General features: G+C 43.5%; 2 protein-coding genes across 2 annotated transcripts; one reads left to right on the plus strand and one right to left on the minus strand.

The window, feature by feature from the left end:
- Positions 1-1523: 1523 nt before the first annotated feature.
- On the minus strand, positions 1524-2450 carry LOC128331096 (olfactory receptor 14C36-like). Its single transcript, XM_053264454.1, has one exon. The coding sequence runs from the start codon at positions 2448-2450 to the stop codon at positions 1524-1526; it is 927 nt and encodes a 308-aa protein (XP_053120429.1).
- Positions 2451-13449: 10999 nt separating this feature from the next.
- Positions 13450-17271, plus strand: LOC128330109 (olfactory receptor 14A16-like). Its single transcript, XM_053262425.1, has 2 exons — positions 13450-14348; positions 16814-17271. Exons 1-2 carry the CDS (start codon positions 13450-13452, stop codon positions 16887-16889), a joined length of 975 nt encoding a protein of 324 aa, XP_053118400.1. The 3' UTR covers positions 16890-17271.
- The last annotated feature ends 395 nt before the right edge of the window (positions 17272-17666 follow it).

The following is a 17666-nucleotide window of genomic DNA, read 5'->3' on the forward strand; positions in this document are numbered from 1 at the left end:
GGGGCTTCTCTGCGCATGTGGAGAAAGACCCCAAATGGGTTGCAGACTGGCCCATGCAGTCATTTGGGAGGTAGGAAGGAGCTCTTGCCGCCCCTATCCCATTGAGCAGTGGCATTTTTTAAAGGTAAAAGGGGGCTTTCCCCTTTCCCACAGCTGCTGCATTGCTGCCACCACCCCCAGAGAAAGGTTTCAAAATTTGCCGCCCCCTCAAATTTTGCTGCCATAGGCAAGTGCCTACTTTGCCTCTCGGTTAACCCGCCCCTGGCAACAACACATTTCCTCCAAGGATATCAGAGCCACAAGGAAGGGTTTATCATCCATTAAGCTGAGTTTATCATGAGTTACATTTTAGCCTGAAAATTGTGCCTTGCCCAAAATTACCCAGTGAACTCCACGAGCAGGGATTTCATCCAGGGTTTCTTACAATAGGCTCCCAAATGATAATTACTATACGACAGTGTATATTCTTCATTCATTATGTTTTAAACATAATGCACTGGAACTAGATGAATATTTGCACAAGTGGAACAGCACTTCTATCAATGCAAGGGTGGGCAATCCGGCAATAGTGACCTTCAGGGACATATTCCTGTAGAACAGCTCTTTGGAGGGAGAAGAGAGTTACAAAAAGTTATCCCCACAACCACTCTATATTGTTGCAGGGCTGCAGAAGAGGGGAAAAGCCTTGCATTCTAGTAAGGATGTGTACAAATTGATTTTGTATTTTCTTTCAAATTCAAAATGAAGCACAAAATGGCAAAAACATTTTGTAAAAACAGCAGTAAAACTAGCTGACAAAACAACTTGAATGTTTTGAGGTGTTTTGGCCATAGGGAACAATGGGGAACTCAAATCGCCCCAATATTCCCCATGGATAGCTCCTAGGAATACAAAAGTGTGTTGGGTGGTAGGACATAATGGGTGCTACCTGCCACCCAAAACAAAAAGAAATGGGCAAAAGAAATGGGCAAATGGGTGATATATAACAAAATTTTAACCTTTTCAAAAAAAACCCAAAACCATTGGCGCCTATGGGAATGTTGGGCAAAGAATTGTAAAAAATACCTGCTTGCCTATTTCTTTTGCTGGTTCAGGGGAATGCCTTACCATCATAGGATTTACCCACTTCCAGGGCAGACAATTAGATGTAGAAAGCCAACAAAAAGTAAAATTCTAAAGAGGCAAAACTATTAGCAGCCAATGTGATCTGATAAATGAAATGTGAATGATATAGCTGGTGAACTGGAGGAATGAAGGAAGAGTGATTTTGTTAAATAGATACGGTGTCTCCATACCTGTTTCTGTTAGCAAATATTTCAGACAGAGCTTACATTCACAATTAAGCACATGCAGCATTCTCACTGACAGAAGAACATTTGGAGATGGTTGTTGAAATCCAGACAAAAGTCCTATTGATATTTAGCAGTCCTTTAGAGTAACTCCTTAGTAGTAATTTAATAAGAATGATCAATTAAATCAAATTGAATATGAATTTAGTTTAATCAGAATGTCTGCCTGAGGTCTTAGAAGAAGCCCCTTAAATAGAAAAGCCTTTGCAGAGCATTTTTCATCTCCTTATTTCTCATGCTGTAAATCACTGGATTTAACAAGGGTGGAACCATTGAATATATCATTGTAAATGCCAAATCAGAATATGAAGGCGTGTTAGAAGGCTGCCTCAGGTAGGCAAAGTAGCCAGTAAATACATATGTGGAGAAGACGGTGAGGTGGGGAAGACAAGTTGAGAAGGCCTTTTGTTTTCCCTGCACTGTAGGGATTCTCAGAACTGCAGTGAATATGTGCACATAAGTTACAATGATGAAGATAAAACACCCCAACCCAAGTAGAGTACTAAGTACCAAAACCCCCAATTCAACTAGGTATAAATCAGAGCAAGTGAGCTTAAGCAACTGTGGGATTTCACAGAAGAACTGGTTGACAACATTAGAGCAGAAAGGAGCTGCAAAGGTACTACTGGTATGCAATGCTCCATAAAGAAGACCAGAGATCCATACACTAGCAATCATTTGGATGCAAGCTGGCTTGTTCATCACCATTTCATAATGTAATGGGTTGCAAATAGCAATGTAGCGATCATAAGCCATGACTATGAGAAGAGCAAAATCAGATCCTAAAAAGAAAATAAACATGAAAACTTGAGCAACACATCCAGAATAAGAAATATGCCTGGTATTCATCAGGGAATTGAACAAAGATATGGGGATAATAACTGAAACAGACCCTACATCTTGCATGGCCAAGTTCATCAAAAAGAAATACATGGGGGTATGAAGGTGGTGGTCAGTAGCAATTGCAGAGATTATAAGGAGGTTCTCTGACAGAATCACCATGTACAACATCAGGAAGGCAATGAAATATAGCATCTGCTGTTGTCGAACTTCTGAGAATTCCAAGAGCAGAAAGCCAGACTCTGAAGTTTCATTGGACATTTTGCATGTAGAAGCCTGTTGCATCCTGTAGAAGGAAACACAAAGAGCCTGTAAACAATAATGGGCTATTTAAGAAACTAGCCCATTATTTAAGATCCCATCATTTTTGATCTTGACAACAATGACGATGATGATGATGATGATGATGATGATGATGATGATGATGAAACTATTTCCAGTAGGGATGTGTGCAAAAGTGCTTTTGCCAGTTCGGCTTGAGTCCGAACCACATTCGAGTTGCTGTACTGGTAAAGGGGAATCCAGTAAGAATTCCCCTTTACCAATAAATGTGGGGGGCCTGGGCATGGTGGCTTCCCTAAATGTAGTGCAGGTGGGAGGGGAGTAAGCAATTACTTACAAGTGATGTGTTGATGGTGGTGGATGGGGGTGGGGGCAGTGGGGCAGCGGGGGTGGCAGCAGCTCCATCCACCTCTGCTGGTCTTCCCCCGAGTAAGCAGGTCCAGTGGCAGCCTGGTTTGGGCCTTTTTTGGCTTGGCTCAAGGTTCTGCGCATGTGTAGAGCACAGCAGAATGGCCTCCATGCATGCATAGCGGCTTGAGCTGGGCCAAAGGCCCAAACCAGGAAGCTGCTGGCTCTGGCTACTCTGGGGGTGGTCGGCAGGCGCAAACAGGACACCACTGGCCCTGCCTACTTTGGGGGTGTTTGGCAATGGTGGGGAAGTCCTGCCTCCCATGCTATCCCCCCGCTACCATCACAGCCGCCACCATTGGCACATAAGTATTTGCTTACTCCCCTCCAGCCCACTCTAGCTTTAGGGAAGCCTCCCTGCCACTCCTTTACTAGTATAGGGGGATCCTCACTACATTCCCTTTTACCAGTACACCTCTGAGCTGGCTCATTTCAAACTTGGCCAAGTTCAACACTGAACCTGTCGAGTAGAGCTCTGCTCAAACTGAGCAGAATCGCACACTCCTAATTTCTCGCCACTTTACCTAATGCTGATGTTGGTGTTACTGTAATCACACCACAACCTTTGTGTCTTCTCTTTGTGTGTGTTGGTAAATAGTAGCCATAGTGGGGGTCTGGATCAAGACCGTGGAATATGAATATGAAAAATTTATGTCTTTTCCCCTGCAATGATCCTGATTCAGATTGGGGCCATACAGTTGTTATTTCCAATGAGGGGAAAGTTCCCTGATGCCAACAGGAGACTTCAGTCTTAAGCAAATGGCAGCTACAAGAGCAATGTGGATTGGGACCATGGGTGGGGAGGTTAGTTATTCATTTCCTGTTGAATAACTAACAGGAAATGCTAGAAACAGAAACTCAGCCACAGAGATTTGTTAGGCATGGTGGCCTTGTTGTTACATCATAGATTATGTACAGAAGAAAGACTGCTCCACTAACTAGCTTAATACAGTGAGGCTCTACACGCGATCCATGTGTAGAGCCTGCAGGGCTTCTGTGGGGAAAGTGGACTTGACCCACTTTCCCTGCAGATGATCCAGCGCTGAGCCCTGGATGGCTGGATTGGCCGCCCACATGACTACCAGCTCCATCATGGACCTGGTAGGGGCAGCAAGGATTGGAGGCCGCCCATCCCCCAGAAGTCCCAGCATGTCCCGCAGTGAGTAGCCTCCCAGTCAGGGGTCTACCTGTGAGTTGCCATTGCGCAGAGCCACCAATTGTGGTGAATCACAATTGCATAAACAGGGTTAGTGGAGCGCTTGCTCTGCTAACCCCATTTAAGGGTGGGGGTACTTTCTGCATTTTGCTGCCTTTATTCTTCCTCTTACATAAAAAGACTTTGGAATGTAATAGCAGATTTTTAATTTTCAGAATTATCTGGTTCTGTTGCCGTAATAGTGAATATGTCATATGGGTGGTTAGTTAACATACATTGTCCACTGTGAAAAATAAAACCAAACAAAAACTACAAAATTCAGAGATGCTGCCAGTTCATTGATATAACAACTTTCTATAACTATACCCAATTATAGCCTATAACATCCTGCTCAATATGGACAGTTCTTCTCATGAGATGTGGCTGAGACCAAGCATGCTTGAACCCAGGGAAAGTGGCTGGGACCCTCTTCTGCTACCAACTTGTACAAAAAATAGAGCAATACTAACAAAAATCGAAGGGGGAAATCATAAGTAATCTCACCCTCTTCCTTGCAGTCTCACCCTAGCCATCCATACATAAGCACTCATGAATGGGATGGGGAAGTAGGGGAAGGGGAAAAAACCAGAAGTCCCTGGAGAAATGGGGAGTAGGGGCAGCATCTCATAGAATATCTGCTGGAGAAAGGGATGGTGTGGGTATGTCACAAATGGCCATTGCCCATAAAAAATGCACTCGGCAGACATATGAGGGAAAATAAAGGTGTTGTTTGTGCAGTCTATCTTTGACCCGGACAAGTGGGAAGAGAGGGGCCCAATCCTCTCTTCTTGGGGGGTGGGGGCACAAGATCCTTCCTCCACAACTGTGGAAGACAGTGGTGTGAGCAATGTAAGGAAGGGGTTGAGGCACACACACCCCCTTTGAAATTGCAGCCAATGGTTGCAGCTTCACTAGCATGCTGACACTTTGCCAACAGTCTGGTGACATGAGAGGAGTGGAGCTTGCTGGGCTTCAGCCTGGGTGGACTAGGAAGAGTGGAGCTTTCCTCTGCCCAGAAGCCGGCAGTTGCCAAACTGCAATTAATGCATCGTCTGTGGCATGATTTTTGGCTTCACAGATTAACCACAGCTTCGTCTACCCAAGGTTTCACTCTATTTCCGAACGGGGCCAAAGAAAACAGGATTCAGCCCAAATCAAGCATTTTAAGTTCCATTGTTGCCATTGGGAGAGTTAAGTATGTGAATATATTTCTCCCTTTGAAATCAGTGGGACTTAGAATGAATCTGGTTCTTACATGGACTGCCACCAACTTATGTCAACTCCCCCTCTCCTCTTCCTTCTGTTACAGGGGGAGGGGGAGGGAATTTTACTAGTGGGCTACCATTTTCAACAGCTCCTCATGCCTCTTGTATGGATTATTTCTTTCCTGAAAACTCCTTTAAATGGGGTAGATTGCATCTAATTAATAAACAAATTGGATATTTTAATTAACTCATCCAAAGTATTTTTATTAATACATTAAAACTGCAAGTTATGAGAGTAGAGAGTATATCAGCAACTTACTATTTTTCTTCATGGATCTTATTGGTTGCATAAGCATTTCCTTCTCCATCCATCTACCTCAGAGCAATGTGTGTGTATCCAGCCACTGGTGATAATTTATTTAGCATTCTAGCTATCTGGTTTGTGTGTGTGTGTGAAACAGTAAAGAGGTCTCCCTCCATTGACACTAGGAAGTTGTGTCATCATGGGGCGGAGGAGTATTAATTGAAGCTCCTGGAGGCTTGGTCTCAGGAGTCCAGCCCAACTCAGTCATCGAGGCACACAGAGAAGTTAACTTTAAATTAACTTCTACCTAATAGAATTAGCTAGGCTGGATTTGTATATCCTACATCTTGCTACACAAACCTAGATTTGCGTAGATTTGCAATATTTATATAAGACTGAAATAGCAACCATGCAAGCTAATTCATCAATCATTTTTTTCAAATTTCCTTCCAACAGACCTCTGAGAATCTCTACTTCCCAGTGTGTTGTGTAAGATTAAAGGTTTTCATCCCCCCCACCCCCGTGCTGGTCTATGACTGCAACAGAAAGCTAAACCAAACTAAACTAAGATTAAAAGTCCAAGGATTTAAATATATATTTAAATGTTTTAAATTTTTATTGATCCTTATTTTTTATTCATTCATTCATTCATTCATTTGATTTATATACTGCTCTTCCTAAAGTGGCTCAGGGCAGTTTACATTACATTCAAAAACACATAATAACAGAATAAAAATCCTTTAAAGACATATAAACCAGATTAAACTCAAAATTAAACTAGCTATTAAAAGCCAGGCTAAAAAGATGGATCTTTAAGGCACTCCTGAAGGGCTTCTCCAAGGCCCTTATTCAAGGCTCTTGATTATCTCCAAGGAAGATAATCCTCTCATGTTCACAGGGAGTGTGTTCCCCAACCTATGGGTGACAACTGAGAAGGTCCAATCCCATGTCACCACCAGATGAACTGGTGGCACCTGAAGATGGACTCCTCCTGATTATATTAATAAGTAGTGGGGTTTCTGCAAAGAAAAGCATGGACTTAAACCATGCAGGGCTTTGAAGGTAATAACCAGCACTTGGTACATTACCTGGGAATGTATTAGCAGCCCATGCAAAGGTTAAAGAACAGGCACCATGTAGTCTCCCTGGGATAACCCAGAGACCAATATGGCTACCACATTTTGGACTAACTGAAATTTCCAAACTATGTACAATGAAAGCCCTATAGAGCCTATTGCAGTAATCCAATCTGGAGGTTACCAGCTGGTGTACCACTGTTTTCAGGTCATTCTCCTCAAGGAATGGGCAGGGGTGTAGAATCAATTGCACCTGGTAAAAGGCACTCCTGGCAATAGCCTCAACCTGAGGCTAGGGATGTGCAAACCGGTTCGAATTCAAACTGGTTTGAATTTGAATGAGGGTGGTTCGAAGGTTCGAAATCGAACTGAACCAGCCATCAGTTTCAAGCTGCAGGTTCAAATTCGAACCGAACCAGGGGGTGGTTTGATTCGAACTGGTTAAAACCAGTTTGAACCTGTTTGGACATCCAAAAATTGGTAGGACGGTAGCTGGTACCCAGGGGTACCTGTCAGCCCAACCCCAAAGTAATCGGACAGTCCTACGATTTTTAATGAATATTTGAAATATTTTCAATTATTTTTCTCATAGAGTATAATGGGACCAGAACCAGTCCATATCCCCTATTGTGGAGAACATAGGGGCACAAAAGCGGGGTGGATGGTAGACAGACAGGGGTGCCTACCACCCACAAAACCCCAAGGCAATTGGACACTCCTCTGATTATTGGTGAATTTTAAAATTGTTTTTGAATTCCTCATAGAGAATAATGAGGATTGCAGAAAATGTATAGCTTCATGTTGGGGGGAAAGGGGTGTCATAGAGTGGAGTGTGGTGGGTGGTAGTTCCTAGAGTGGGCAAGGAAGCTATCAGAATTATTTGAAAGGAATTGGGCAAAGGGCTGATTTTTAAGTAATTTTTGAAGTTTACGCGTCTTTAAGGTTTTTCTCCATAAAGAAGCATGGAAGTGTCAGCAAATGTATAGCTTCACGTCGGGGGGAAAGGGGTGGCCTAGAGCAGAGTGTGGTGGGTGGTAGTGCCCAAGGGGGGCCAGGAAGCTATCAGAATTATTTGAAAGGAATTGGGCAAAGGGCTGGTTTTTAAGTGATTTTTGAAGTTTATGTGTCTTTAAGGTTAGCAGATGAGAGTGGATTCATGGTTTGCCATTGAAAATCTTATATGCTACCAAAGAATCTACACTCAGAACACTTCAGAAACAACAAAACCCAGTACCCCATGGGTTAGCAACCCATGGGGGTGGTTGGCACCCTCTTTGCACTAGACCACTACTCACTCTGGGACACCCCAGCACCCCACAATTGGCTTTAAGGGTTTTCTCCATAGGGAAGAATAGAGATTTCAGCAGCCCCATAACTGCACTGGGGGGGGTGTGCTGGGGTGGCCCAGAGAAAGGGTGCCAACCACCTCCATGGGTTGCTAACCCAAATAGAAAAATAGATTTGGGTGTCACCAGCATATTGATACCACCCAGCTCAAAATCCCCTGATGACATCACCCAGTGGTTTCATGTAGATGTTAAAAAGCATTGTTGACAGAATATAACAACTTTCTATAACTATACCCAACTATACCCAAGATGAGTTTTGATAGACAATTTACAATTTTATTCTTTTTAATTCAAATGGACAAATAGTGTAATTCAAAGATGTGTTGCATCTTTTTATATTTATATGTCTCCATATGCACAATAAATTAGCACACCATTGTTAGGATCAGGAGAAAATGCGCCTATAAAAACAAAAGCCCTGTCCAGAAATAATGCAAAACCAGAGTTTAATGTGCCAGAGATTTGAGTTTGTGATTGTCCAAAAGTGTGAAGTCGCTCCATTTTTGCTCCCAAACCTGAATTTGAACGATTGGTTTGTAATGAGTTTCACTGCTGAAACCAGAGGCTAGAAGGCAGCATTTTGTCATCTGAATTCTGCTAACGCTATAACCTGGGTTTCATGCACAAGCTCCTCCCACCACCATAGAGAGGCCATAAGAACATAAGAACATAAGAATAGCCCTGCTGGATCAGTCCCAAGGCCCATCTAGTCCAGCGTCCTATTTCTCACAGTGGCCCACCAGATGCCGCTGTAAGCCGCACACAGGAGTTGAGGGTGTGCCCTCTCTCCTGCCATTACTCCCCTGCAACTGGTACTCAGAGGCACCCTGCCCTTGATGCTGGAGGTGGCCCACAGCCATTGATAGACCTCTCCTCCATGAAGTCATCCAAACCCCTCTTAAAGCCATCCAGGTTGTTGGCTGTCACCACGTCCTGTGGCAGAGAGTTCCACAAGTGGATCACACCATCTCAGAGCAGTCCATAAAAACATCAATTTTAGGGCAGCTGTGTTTCTCACTGGCCACCTCCCAGAGCTGATATCCCATCTTCTGCCATCCCCTTGCTTCTCCTGCTGCTGCTGGATGGAAGAGCATTCAGAAAAGCATGCTTTAAATGAAAGAAGGAGAATGGAAACACGTGCAAAGAGCTCTTTCATTGACTTAACACCTAATCTAGCCCCATTCCTGGGGCTCTCAGATCTTATCAATAGTGTATGTTTTCTTTGGGCTTAATGAACACAATGGTGTGGGAGGTGGGGACCAGACTGAAAGTCATAGCTGAGAATCCTGGGGGAAGACACCAGTTGTTGGACCACGGACGGGGTGGGGCTGCTCATCTGGTACACCAGGAGCACTTCAGGAAATACCATACATTGCATTATATGTTACAGGGGGAGGGGGAGGGAATTTACTACAGGGCTACCATTTCTTAGAGCACCCCATGCCTTTTGTATCTTCCACTGCTTGAAAATACACACAATTTCCTTCCTGAAAATACACACTCTGTCAGCGACTGTAAATAAACAGAACTGAACTATCAACTAGGCCAGATCCAACAACCTTTGAGTTAAAACCAAGCTGAGCAGGGTCATGATCAGGCCATGCAGAAGACCATTGCGTGGTGGCCTCCATAATGGCTGCCGCAATGGATGGCGGGCCCGGAACAGGCAGAAAACCACCTGAACTGGACTATTTGGACATAAACAGAGGCTGGCAAGTGAGGGGGAACATCTGAAGACCGCCCCCCCCTAGCCAAATCTAAGCCCCTGGACTGGCTGGCAGTAATTAAAATTTATTTTTATAGTAATTTAAAAAACCCTCACAACCCCTCACCCCCAAAATAAAACTGAATTGAAACTGGGGGGGGGGGGGTTCAGGGGGTGCCAAAACCTAACATGCCCAGTTCAGTTTGAGTCTGGTCCTGACTCAAACCAAACTGGGCAACCCGGTTTTGTGTACACTCCTACTGAATGGAGTTTCTGCTCTGAGATTTGTCTGCCTGTCTGCTTGGAGGAGTGGAGCCTTGGATTCCTCCCCCCCCCATTCCCCCCACCCCACCCCGGATGGCTAGCTGCTTTTATTTTTAAAGAAGAGGAGAGAGCACTGTTTTGCCTGGCTCCTACTGCCTGCCCAGCCAGCCACGCTCTTCTCCTGTAGGTTTTGTTTTTCAAACTCCACTGACTGGGCTTGACTAGTCTGAGACAGAGAGGGGCTTCTTTCTCTCTGTCTCATCCACTCCCCCCCCCACACACATTTATGCATTTATTTATTTTAGATTTAAGCTTTTTTAATTTATTTTCATTCGCTTTTATAATTCTGTTGTTTGAGTGAGTGGGTGGCCCTGCTGGGGGTCCCTGCTGCCCCCCTCTGGCTGCGTGCAAGTGCCAGGTGGAGGGCCTGTAGCCCCTGGACTCCAGCTGAAGAGGGCAAAAGTAGAAGACACCTGAGGGTAAATCTAGTTTTCAATCCCTTGCCCTCCTAGATTTGGTTTTTAAATACGGCCAGCCTGTAGGGGGAGTGTTGCTGTGTTGTTTTTGTGGGTGCTAGGTGCTGCTACTGTAGGTGTTTTCTTAATTATTATTTTAACTAAAAGCATCCAGGGTCAGGGTGATGGCCGACACTCATCGGATCCAGAGCAAGGCTCAAACCAGAGTGGTGGACAGAAGGAGGGGTCTCCCTGCTTGTGTGGTGGTTGCCAGGTGTGAGGCAGGCACGGGGGGAGCTGCCCACTCCCCAAGTCTTCTGCCCCAGTAAAGTGGCATGCAGGCTTTGCTATCCATGCAGGCTTTGCTAGCCCTGCGGCACTTCCTGGTGGGGGAGCTGATATTTGCATGGCACAAGCAGAGGAAGAGGGCTTGATGGCTGCTAGCCCAGCCAGACAGCCCTGTGGTTAGCATATCCTGCAAATCTGGTTACACTCTTTCTGCCCTTGATTTTTCCTTTGTAACTTAAACTTCACTCATGTATCAGGAAGTCAAAAGAGCACCTGAATTTCCTGAGAGTTTTGAAAAACAGTTAAAAAAGCAAACAAGGTGCATCTCTTACTTGTAGGCCTAATAAAGCCTGAATTATCCAGAAACCTTGGAAGCAGTCTGCTCAGTTTTGCCCTAGAAAATGCCCTTCCAAAGCTCTTACACAGGGAAGCTAGCCCCACCAGACAGCCCTCTCCATCTGCCTCCCCACTGATCCCACCCTCAGTGAGAGCCCTGCTGTTGAGCCTTGAATGGAGGAGGACTCTGCTGAGCCTTGCCCTTCTCAGCCCCAAATGGAGGGCGGTGTTGGGGTAGGGGGGTGGGCAGCCAGAGGGCCCAGTAGAACTGCCATCACGCAAACGATTGAAGACTGTTGCAAACAGTGGACTGTGGAAGCACTTTGAGCTCTGACCAACTGCCCTCACACATGCTTCTTATGACTACTGCAAGGCACAAGTCAGCAGGGGAAAGGACGTCAAGCTTTGAGGACCTCTTCAATCTGGCAATACATTCAGCAGCATCACACTCTCCACTGAGGAGTAACCTTCACATTTGCCCCAAATTTGAGAGGCATAATGAATTTGAGCTGGGCTTCAGGCCATCAAGTAACAATAAGAAATCAAGGAATTTTCAAATCAAAAACAATCAGACCACCTATAACATATTCAGCGACTCCATCCTCAGCAGTTTAGATTGTTTTCTATGCATTTGAATATGGAGTCAAGAAAAATGAAACTTTTCATTCCTGTATTGAATGTTTGCCTTCCACTGGGGAAGATTCCTTTCTCCAGAGGAAGGGAATATTTTAATAGAAACCAAAGAGTCTAAAATAAATTAGCCCATGTATTGGTGCCGTTCATTGGGTTATATCCAAAGAAAGTTAGTTGTGCTAAAATTATCTCATTGATTTCAAGAGTGTTTAATCATGATTAACTTTCTTAGGGCAGAACCTATTGATTTCTACTTGGTCTTTAGAGACTTCCTTTATGTAAATGCAGAAAACACAGGAAAGAAATGTGGGAAAAGTCCCTCCCCACCCCCTACCCCCCACCACAGAAGCATTTCTGTTTTGGAGATGGTTATGAATTTTTAAAGACTCTGAAACATACTTGAACACAAAAAAGCATCATTTCTCCTGTCTTTCAAGACTATTAAACCAAGATTCAACTTTTTTTCTCTTTGTACAACAAACCTCCATGCTATATCACAAACTCCATTTTCTCCCTTTAAAAAAAGATAACAAGTTAGTTGAAGAAGAAGCTCTCTCCACAGCATGGATAGAAATGAGAGAAAAAGGCTTCAAACTCTACCATATTATCAAATATTACCAGGCTTTTAGTTTATGATGTTTTAACTTCTTAAAGTTTTATTTATGGTAGGTTTAATTTCTTTTTATGTGACTTTTAGGAATTAGTTGTTTGCTTTAAATTGTAAACCACCCTTATTTTATACTAGACATTAAGCCCGTTACATTAACGGGCTCTAGAAGAGTTGTGTAGAGAACAGTCTTTCTTCAAGGGCAAGGGACGTGGACCTCCTTGTGCTTGTTGCCTCAGGTTTAACGGGTTGCTACGCGGACGTACGATGCAGAGACGGTAACTACGCGCACATGCAGTTGCGTGCATAGTTTCCGTTGGTGCGTCCGTGCGTGCTACACATGCGCAGAACACCTGCAAGAGACACGGACGCAGGTTTGCCTCAGGTGTAACAGGTTGCTACGCGGACCTACGACGCAGAGACGGTAACTACGCGCGCATGCAGTTGTGTGTGTAGTTTCTGTTGCTGCATCCGCGCATGACACGCATGCGCGGAACACCTGCAAGAGACACGGACGTAGGTACCTTAGGGGTTTATTATATAGGATAGGGAGATATAAACATGAGAGAGAGAGAGAGAGGTGGGATGATTATAACAAATTGTATCATTCCTTGGGTGTTGACCTTAATTCAGCTCAAACTCCACTGAATTTGGGCTGCTTCTTTGGGTCTATTATTATGTAGTTACATGAGTCCAAGAAGGTTTAGATTTATCTTCAATGTTAGCCACACTGCCAAAGTGCTTTGAAAACACAGGAGGGTTCCAAAAGCAGCTTGTGATATAGTATGGAGAAGACCATCTTCTCATTTAAAAAGGATTTTTTAAACATTCCAATGGCACACACCCTTACACCAGCTTAAACACACTTTCGATCTCTTCTAATGTGAACATACACACATTGTCACTCTCACATGCTCATCCAAAACTCCACTGTTCTGCTGCAATACTCCTGAGAGCTGAATTCCCTAAGTGTACATTGAAAAGAGACACATATAAAAGCCATTGCCATAGCTTTTCCCCACACAACTTCTACTACAAAGAAAATGATATTCAGAGTGTGTCAGATTGTCTCTCAGACTGGAACAGGACATGAGAAAGAGATAGACAAATATTCTTTATTTCACAGGCACCAAACAAAAATTTGCACACTGCAATGTCTAACCAATCAAAAGTGACTGAATTCCTTCTGCTTGGATTTGTGGATATTCAAGAACTTCAGATATTTCACAACATCATTTTTCTAATCATCTACTTGTTGGCCTCCATGGAAAACCTTCTCATCATCACAGTCATCATTTACAGCCGTCACCTTCACACACCCATGTACATCTTTCTGGCAAATCTGTCATTCCAAGACTTTGGCTCTATATCAGTCACAGTTCCCAAATCCATGGCCAATTCCTTGATGAACACCCAGGCCATTTCATATTCTGGATGTGTCAGCCAAGTTTTCTTCCTCGTTTTCTTCATGATATCTCATTTCTTCCTCCTTGGTGTCATGTCCTATGACCGCTATGTTGCCATCTGCAACCCTCTGCATTATGAGACCATGATGAACAAGAAAGTTTGCATCCAGATGGCAATCGGTGCATGGCTTGGTGGCCTTTTCTATTCAATACTGTATACTGGAAATGCATTCACAGTGGAATTTTGTTCCAATGTGGTCTATCAGTTCTTCTGTGAAATCCCACAGCTACTCAAGATTGCTTGCTCTGACTCATATGATACTGAAATCTGGATTCTTACCTTTGGTGCTAGTTTGTGCTTCATATATTTCACACTAGTTATTTTTTCTTATGTTCAGATTATCAGAGCAGTTCTAAAAATCCCATCTACAAAGGGGAAGCAAAAAGCCTTCTCGACTTGTATGCCACATCTTATTGTCATATCCCTGTTTTTGGTAAGTGGCACTTTTGCCTATTTAAAGCCAACTGCCAGTTCCCCATCAGCATTAGATCTTTTAGTTTCCATATTATATTGCATTGTGCCACCAGTGATGAACCCCCTGATTTATACCATGAGAAACACTGAAATAAAGAAGGCATTCTGGAAGCTTATTCTCTGAATCTCTCCACAATTCTTCATTTAAAAAAGTTCTCCTGTATATACACTTTAGGAAATAGTTTGACCTTTCCATACATATTTCAATAAAAATCTCTGGCAGGCTGTCTCAAGTTAAACAACTTTAAGTCAATTGATATCAGTGGGAGCATTAAGCATACGCTCACATCTTTCACACGGACATCATTGGGACCTAAAATTGTTTTGCTTAGATTAGTTTATGTCCTGTCGGGACATAAATTGTTTGTATCTATTCTCTTGTTTAAAAGTGTGTACAATAGGAAGGTTAGATGAAGGGATGGATGAATGGATGGTGTCCGCAATGGAAATATAAACCTATGGAAAAATATAATTTCATTTAAGTAACATTGCTGCTATGTATATTTTTGTAGATGCTATAAACCTCTCCCAATTTGGACACCATCCTGCATCCTGTGTGCACTACATATAGGATGTGGATGGGCTTTCACACAACCATGGCTTCTTATATCCTATGATCAAGGATCCACAAGTTAGCCCTTCCCAGGTTCCTAACATACAGACTTCTCCCAGAAGAAGGAGGATGGGGTGGGGGGCAAGAATGAGATAAGGTAGGCAGCCAAAGGTATTGTAGCTCCTAAGGCAAGCTCCAAAATGCTGCTTGGCCCAATGTCTGTGGTGGGGTCCATTCCTTTTCAAAACCAATCCTTGCAAGCTCTGAAAGTTCATGGGAGAAGAGAGGAGGAAAGGTTCCTTTCCTCAGCCTCCTCTTCTCCCCTCATGCTGCTTTCAAGCTTAGAAAGGAGTGAGCACAGAGGTGCTCCTTGCCAAGTTTGCAAAAGGCAAATCAGTCCCAAAGAGCTGCTCTGATGGTGACAATAAAGGCCATCTTTCAGCCCTGCTGGTGCCCCAACAATCTGCCTTCTGGGCTAACTGCTTCAGTTTGCTTCGTGAATAGGCTGCCCCTTCAAGTGAAGGATGTTCAAAGGTGTTTTTATTGTGTCTCGGAAAAGTGGAATGGAAATGTTTTAAATAAAGAATCCAAGTGCGTTCAGCAGGGCCACAGTGTACCCCAGCAGCTCCAAGTGCAGAAGGGAAGGGCTATGCTGGAAGCCTTTGTTGGAGCTGCTCTGCATTCCTCTCTTCTTCTGCACACAGCATGCAAGATTTTATCTTTTGCCTTTTGTAAGCTGCTCTGTGATTTTGAGCTGGAGTATGCCAGGAGATGGCAGCATGTCCCCATCTCCTAAGCCTAAGGCGAAGAACACAATTTGCAAGAATATGACATTAGATATAGTCTCTGAATTTATCAGGTTTGTGTGTGTGGGGAGGGGTTGCTTTTTCAAAAAAAACCAGGAGGACTTGAGAAAATAGGTATAGCTCAATGTTCTTCATTCTAAGGCCAGGGACCTGTGGTGGTCCCCATCAAGCCTAAGTGTGATCCTCTGACTAATTGTTTCTTGGAGTGGTGTGAAGCTTCCACCAACAGTCACACTCTACACAATCAACCTGGCACCATGCAGAGATAACCATTCTCATCATGCAGTGCTGCACTTTGTCCAGCACTGTGAGGGGGGGGGGGCTCCTTTAACAGCCTTCTTGATCTCTTGCACCATCTTGGAAAGGATGGATGGGGTGTGCTGGGAAGTGTAGCCCTACCCATTGCCAGGGATATCATTAGGGTACAGGCCATCATGAACAGGCCCACAATGAATTGCTCAGAGCCCTGAATCTCATTGGTAACTTCCTTCTCCATGATCTCTTCCAGAACAGAAGTGCGGCAGTGGAGGCACCTGTACAGAGCATGGGAAAGAGCTCCTTGCCTCACTTAGCTCTCTGCTGCTTCCACCTTCATAGGTGCTATATTATAATATTGAAGACCTTAAAAATGTATGTAATCATGTGCAGTGCGGTTAATTGTATATAAATGCCAAAAGGCAGGCTGTGGGCCCAGGGCCCAGCTCTTTTAAGTAAAGCCCCTGCCCAGCGCTTTCCCCACAGAGCTCTTAAGGGGGGGGGGCTCAGAATCTTTTAGACGGCTCTCCCCACACTGAAAAAGTGCAGAACTGTACAGAAGTTAGCACAGTGGGAACGGCTCTCACATTGAAAGTTTTTTCCCCCAGTTTCCCAACTTGAAAAATAGTGAAGATCACTGTTGTAGCTCTTTGAGGTATGTACTAATGTAGTTATCTGTGATTGGAACACGAGTATCTTCTAGTAATTAAAAAAAACACCACCCATGTATATTAGATGTGTTGTAAACAACTGCACGTGTCTCTGTTCCATTTTGAGAAGATAGAAACTATTGTTGTTTTAACCAAAGGCATAGCAAAAGAAAAGCATCAAAGGAAACAGTGTACACCCATTAAAACAATCTTTAATCATTCATGGCACAAAGCCTTCAAGTTTTATTTTCACATTATTTTGCCTACAGTTAATGTGGAATCCATATTGCAGACTAACAGGAAAGAGTAGAGAGTTTTAGCCTGCCAAGGGCTCACTGCAGGGTTTGGGGGTTTTGTTTTTGTTTTTGTTTTGTCTTTTGGCAACTGAAGGTATTGAACACCTTTGGTGCCACCCTTCTAACTACACCATTCTCATCTTGAACCCTCCACTTTAAACTAAAATAAATCTCAAAGGGAAGCATTCAGAGTAAATGTTGTGCATGGGGGAACTTCATAGAGGAAATTGAATCATCAAAAATTGTTCCTTCCCCTTGTGTGAGTGGAAGCATTCTGTTCATGTAACTTCTAATCTGAATTTGCCCATAATTTCTGATACAATAATATCTCATTGACCTCTCATTGGAACATTTTATATCTAGCAAAAACAAAGTTGTAAGTAACTGACGTGATTCTTAGGTGGAACCTCAGTGTTGAGAGATGGTACACCTTTGAACACCAGTTGTAACTGTAATCTCAAAGTTATTATTTTTTCTCACTCAGAAATGTGGAGAAGTACATCTTCCTGATAAAGGACAGATGACCTTGAAAAATGGGTGTTCTGGAAGTGGGGGGGGGACCATGTGTCTAGGCAACAGCCATGCCTTTTTGCTTATAAATCTTCATTTCTGCTCATATTTAGAGAAACACTAATTTGTTGCTTTGTGTGAATGTATTCAAAAATGTATGTTTTAATAAAGTAACTGACCAAAATGCTTAATAAAGTTTCTGAACTCATTGGGATATGCCTCCAAGGAAGCATGCATAGGCTCAAGCTGCAGTTATGCAAAGGGAAAGAGAAATAAATTAAAAGGTGCTGGGGCACAGAGAAAATCCAAACCAATGAAATTAGAAAAGCAGGATGAGACACAGGCAGTGTCTGAGTCTT

The sequence above is a fragment of the Hemicordylus capensis genome, chromosome 6 (genome assembly GCF_027244095.1).
Source record: "Hemicordylus capensis ecotype Gifberg chromosome 6, rHemCap1.1.pri, whole genome shotgun sequence".
In the NCBI taxonomy this organism is placed as follows: Eukaryota; Metazoa; Chordata; class Lepidosauria; order Squamata; family Cordylidae; genus Hemicordylus; species Hemicordylus capensis.

Bases quoted from the DNA above. Each gene is read 5' to 3' on its own strand.
- LOC128331096 (XM_053264454.1), bottom strand. From the start codon at position 2,450: ATGTCCAATGAAACTTCAGAGTCTGGCTTTCTGCTCTTGGAATTCTCA.
- LOC128330109 (XM_053262425.1), top strand. From the start codon at position 13,450: ATGTCTAACCAATCAAAAGTGACTGAATTCCTTCTGCTTGGATTTGTG. The intron at 14,349-16,813 runs GCTTATTCTCTG...GAAAGAGTAGAG, and splicing joins ATAAAGAAGGCATTCTGGAA to AGTTTTAGCCTGCCAAGGGC.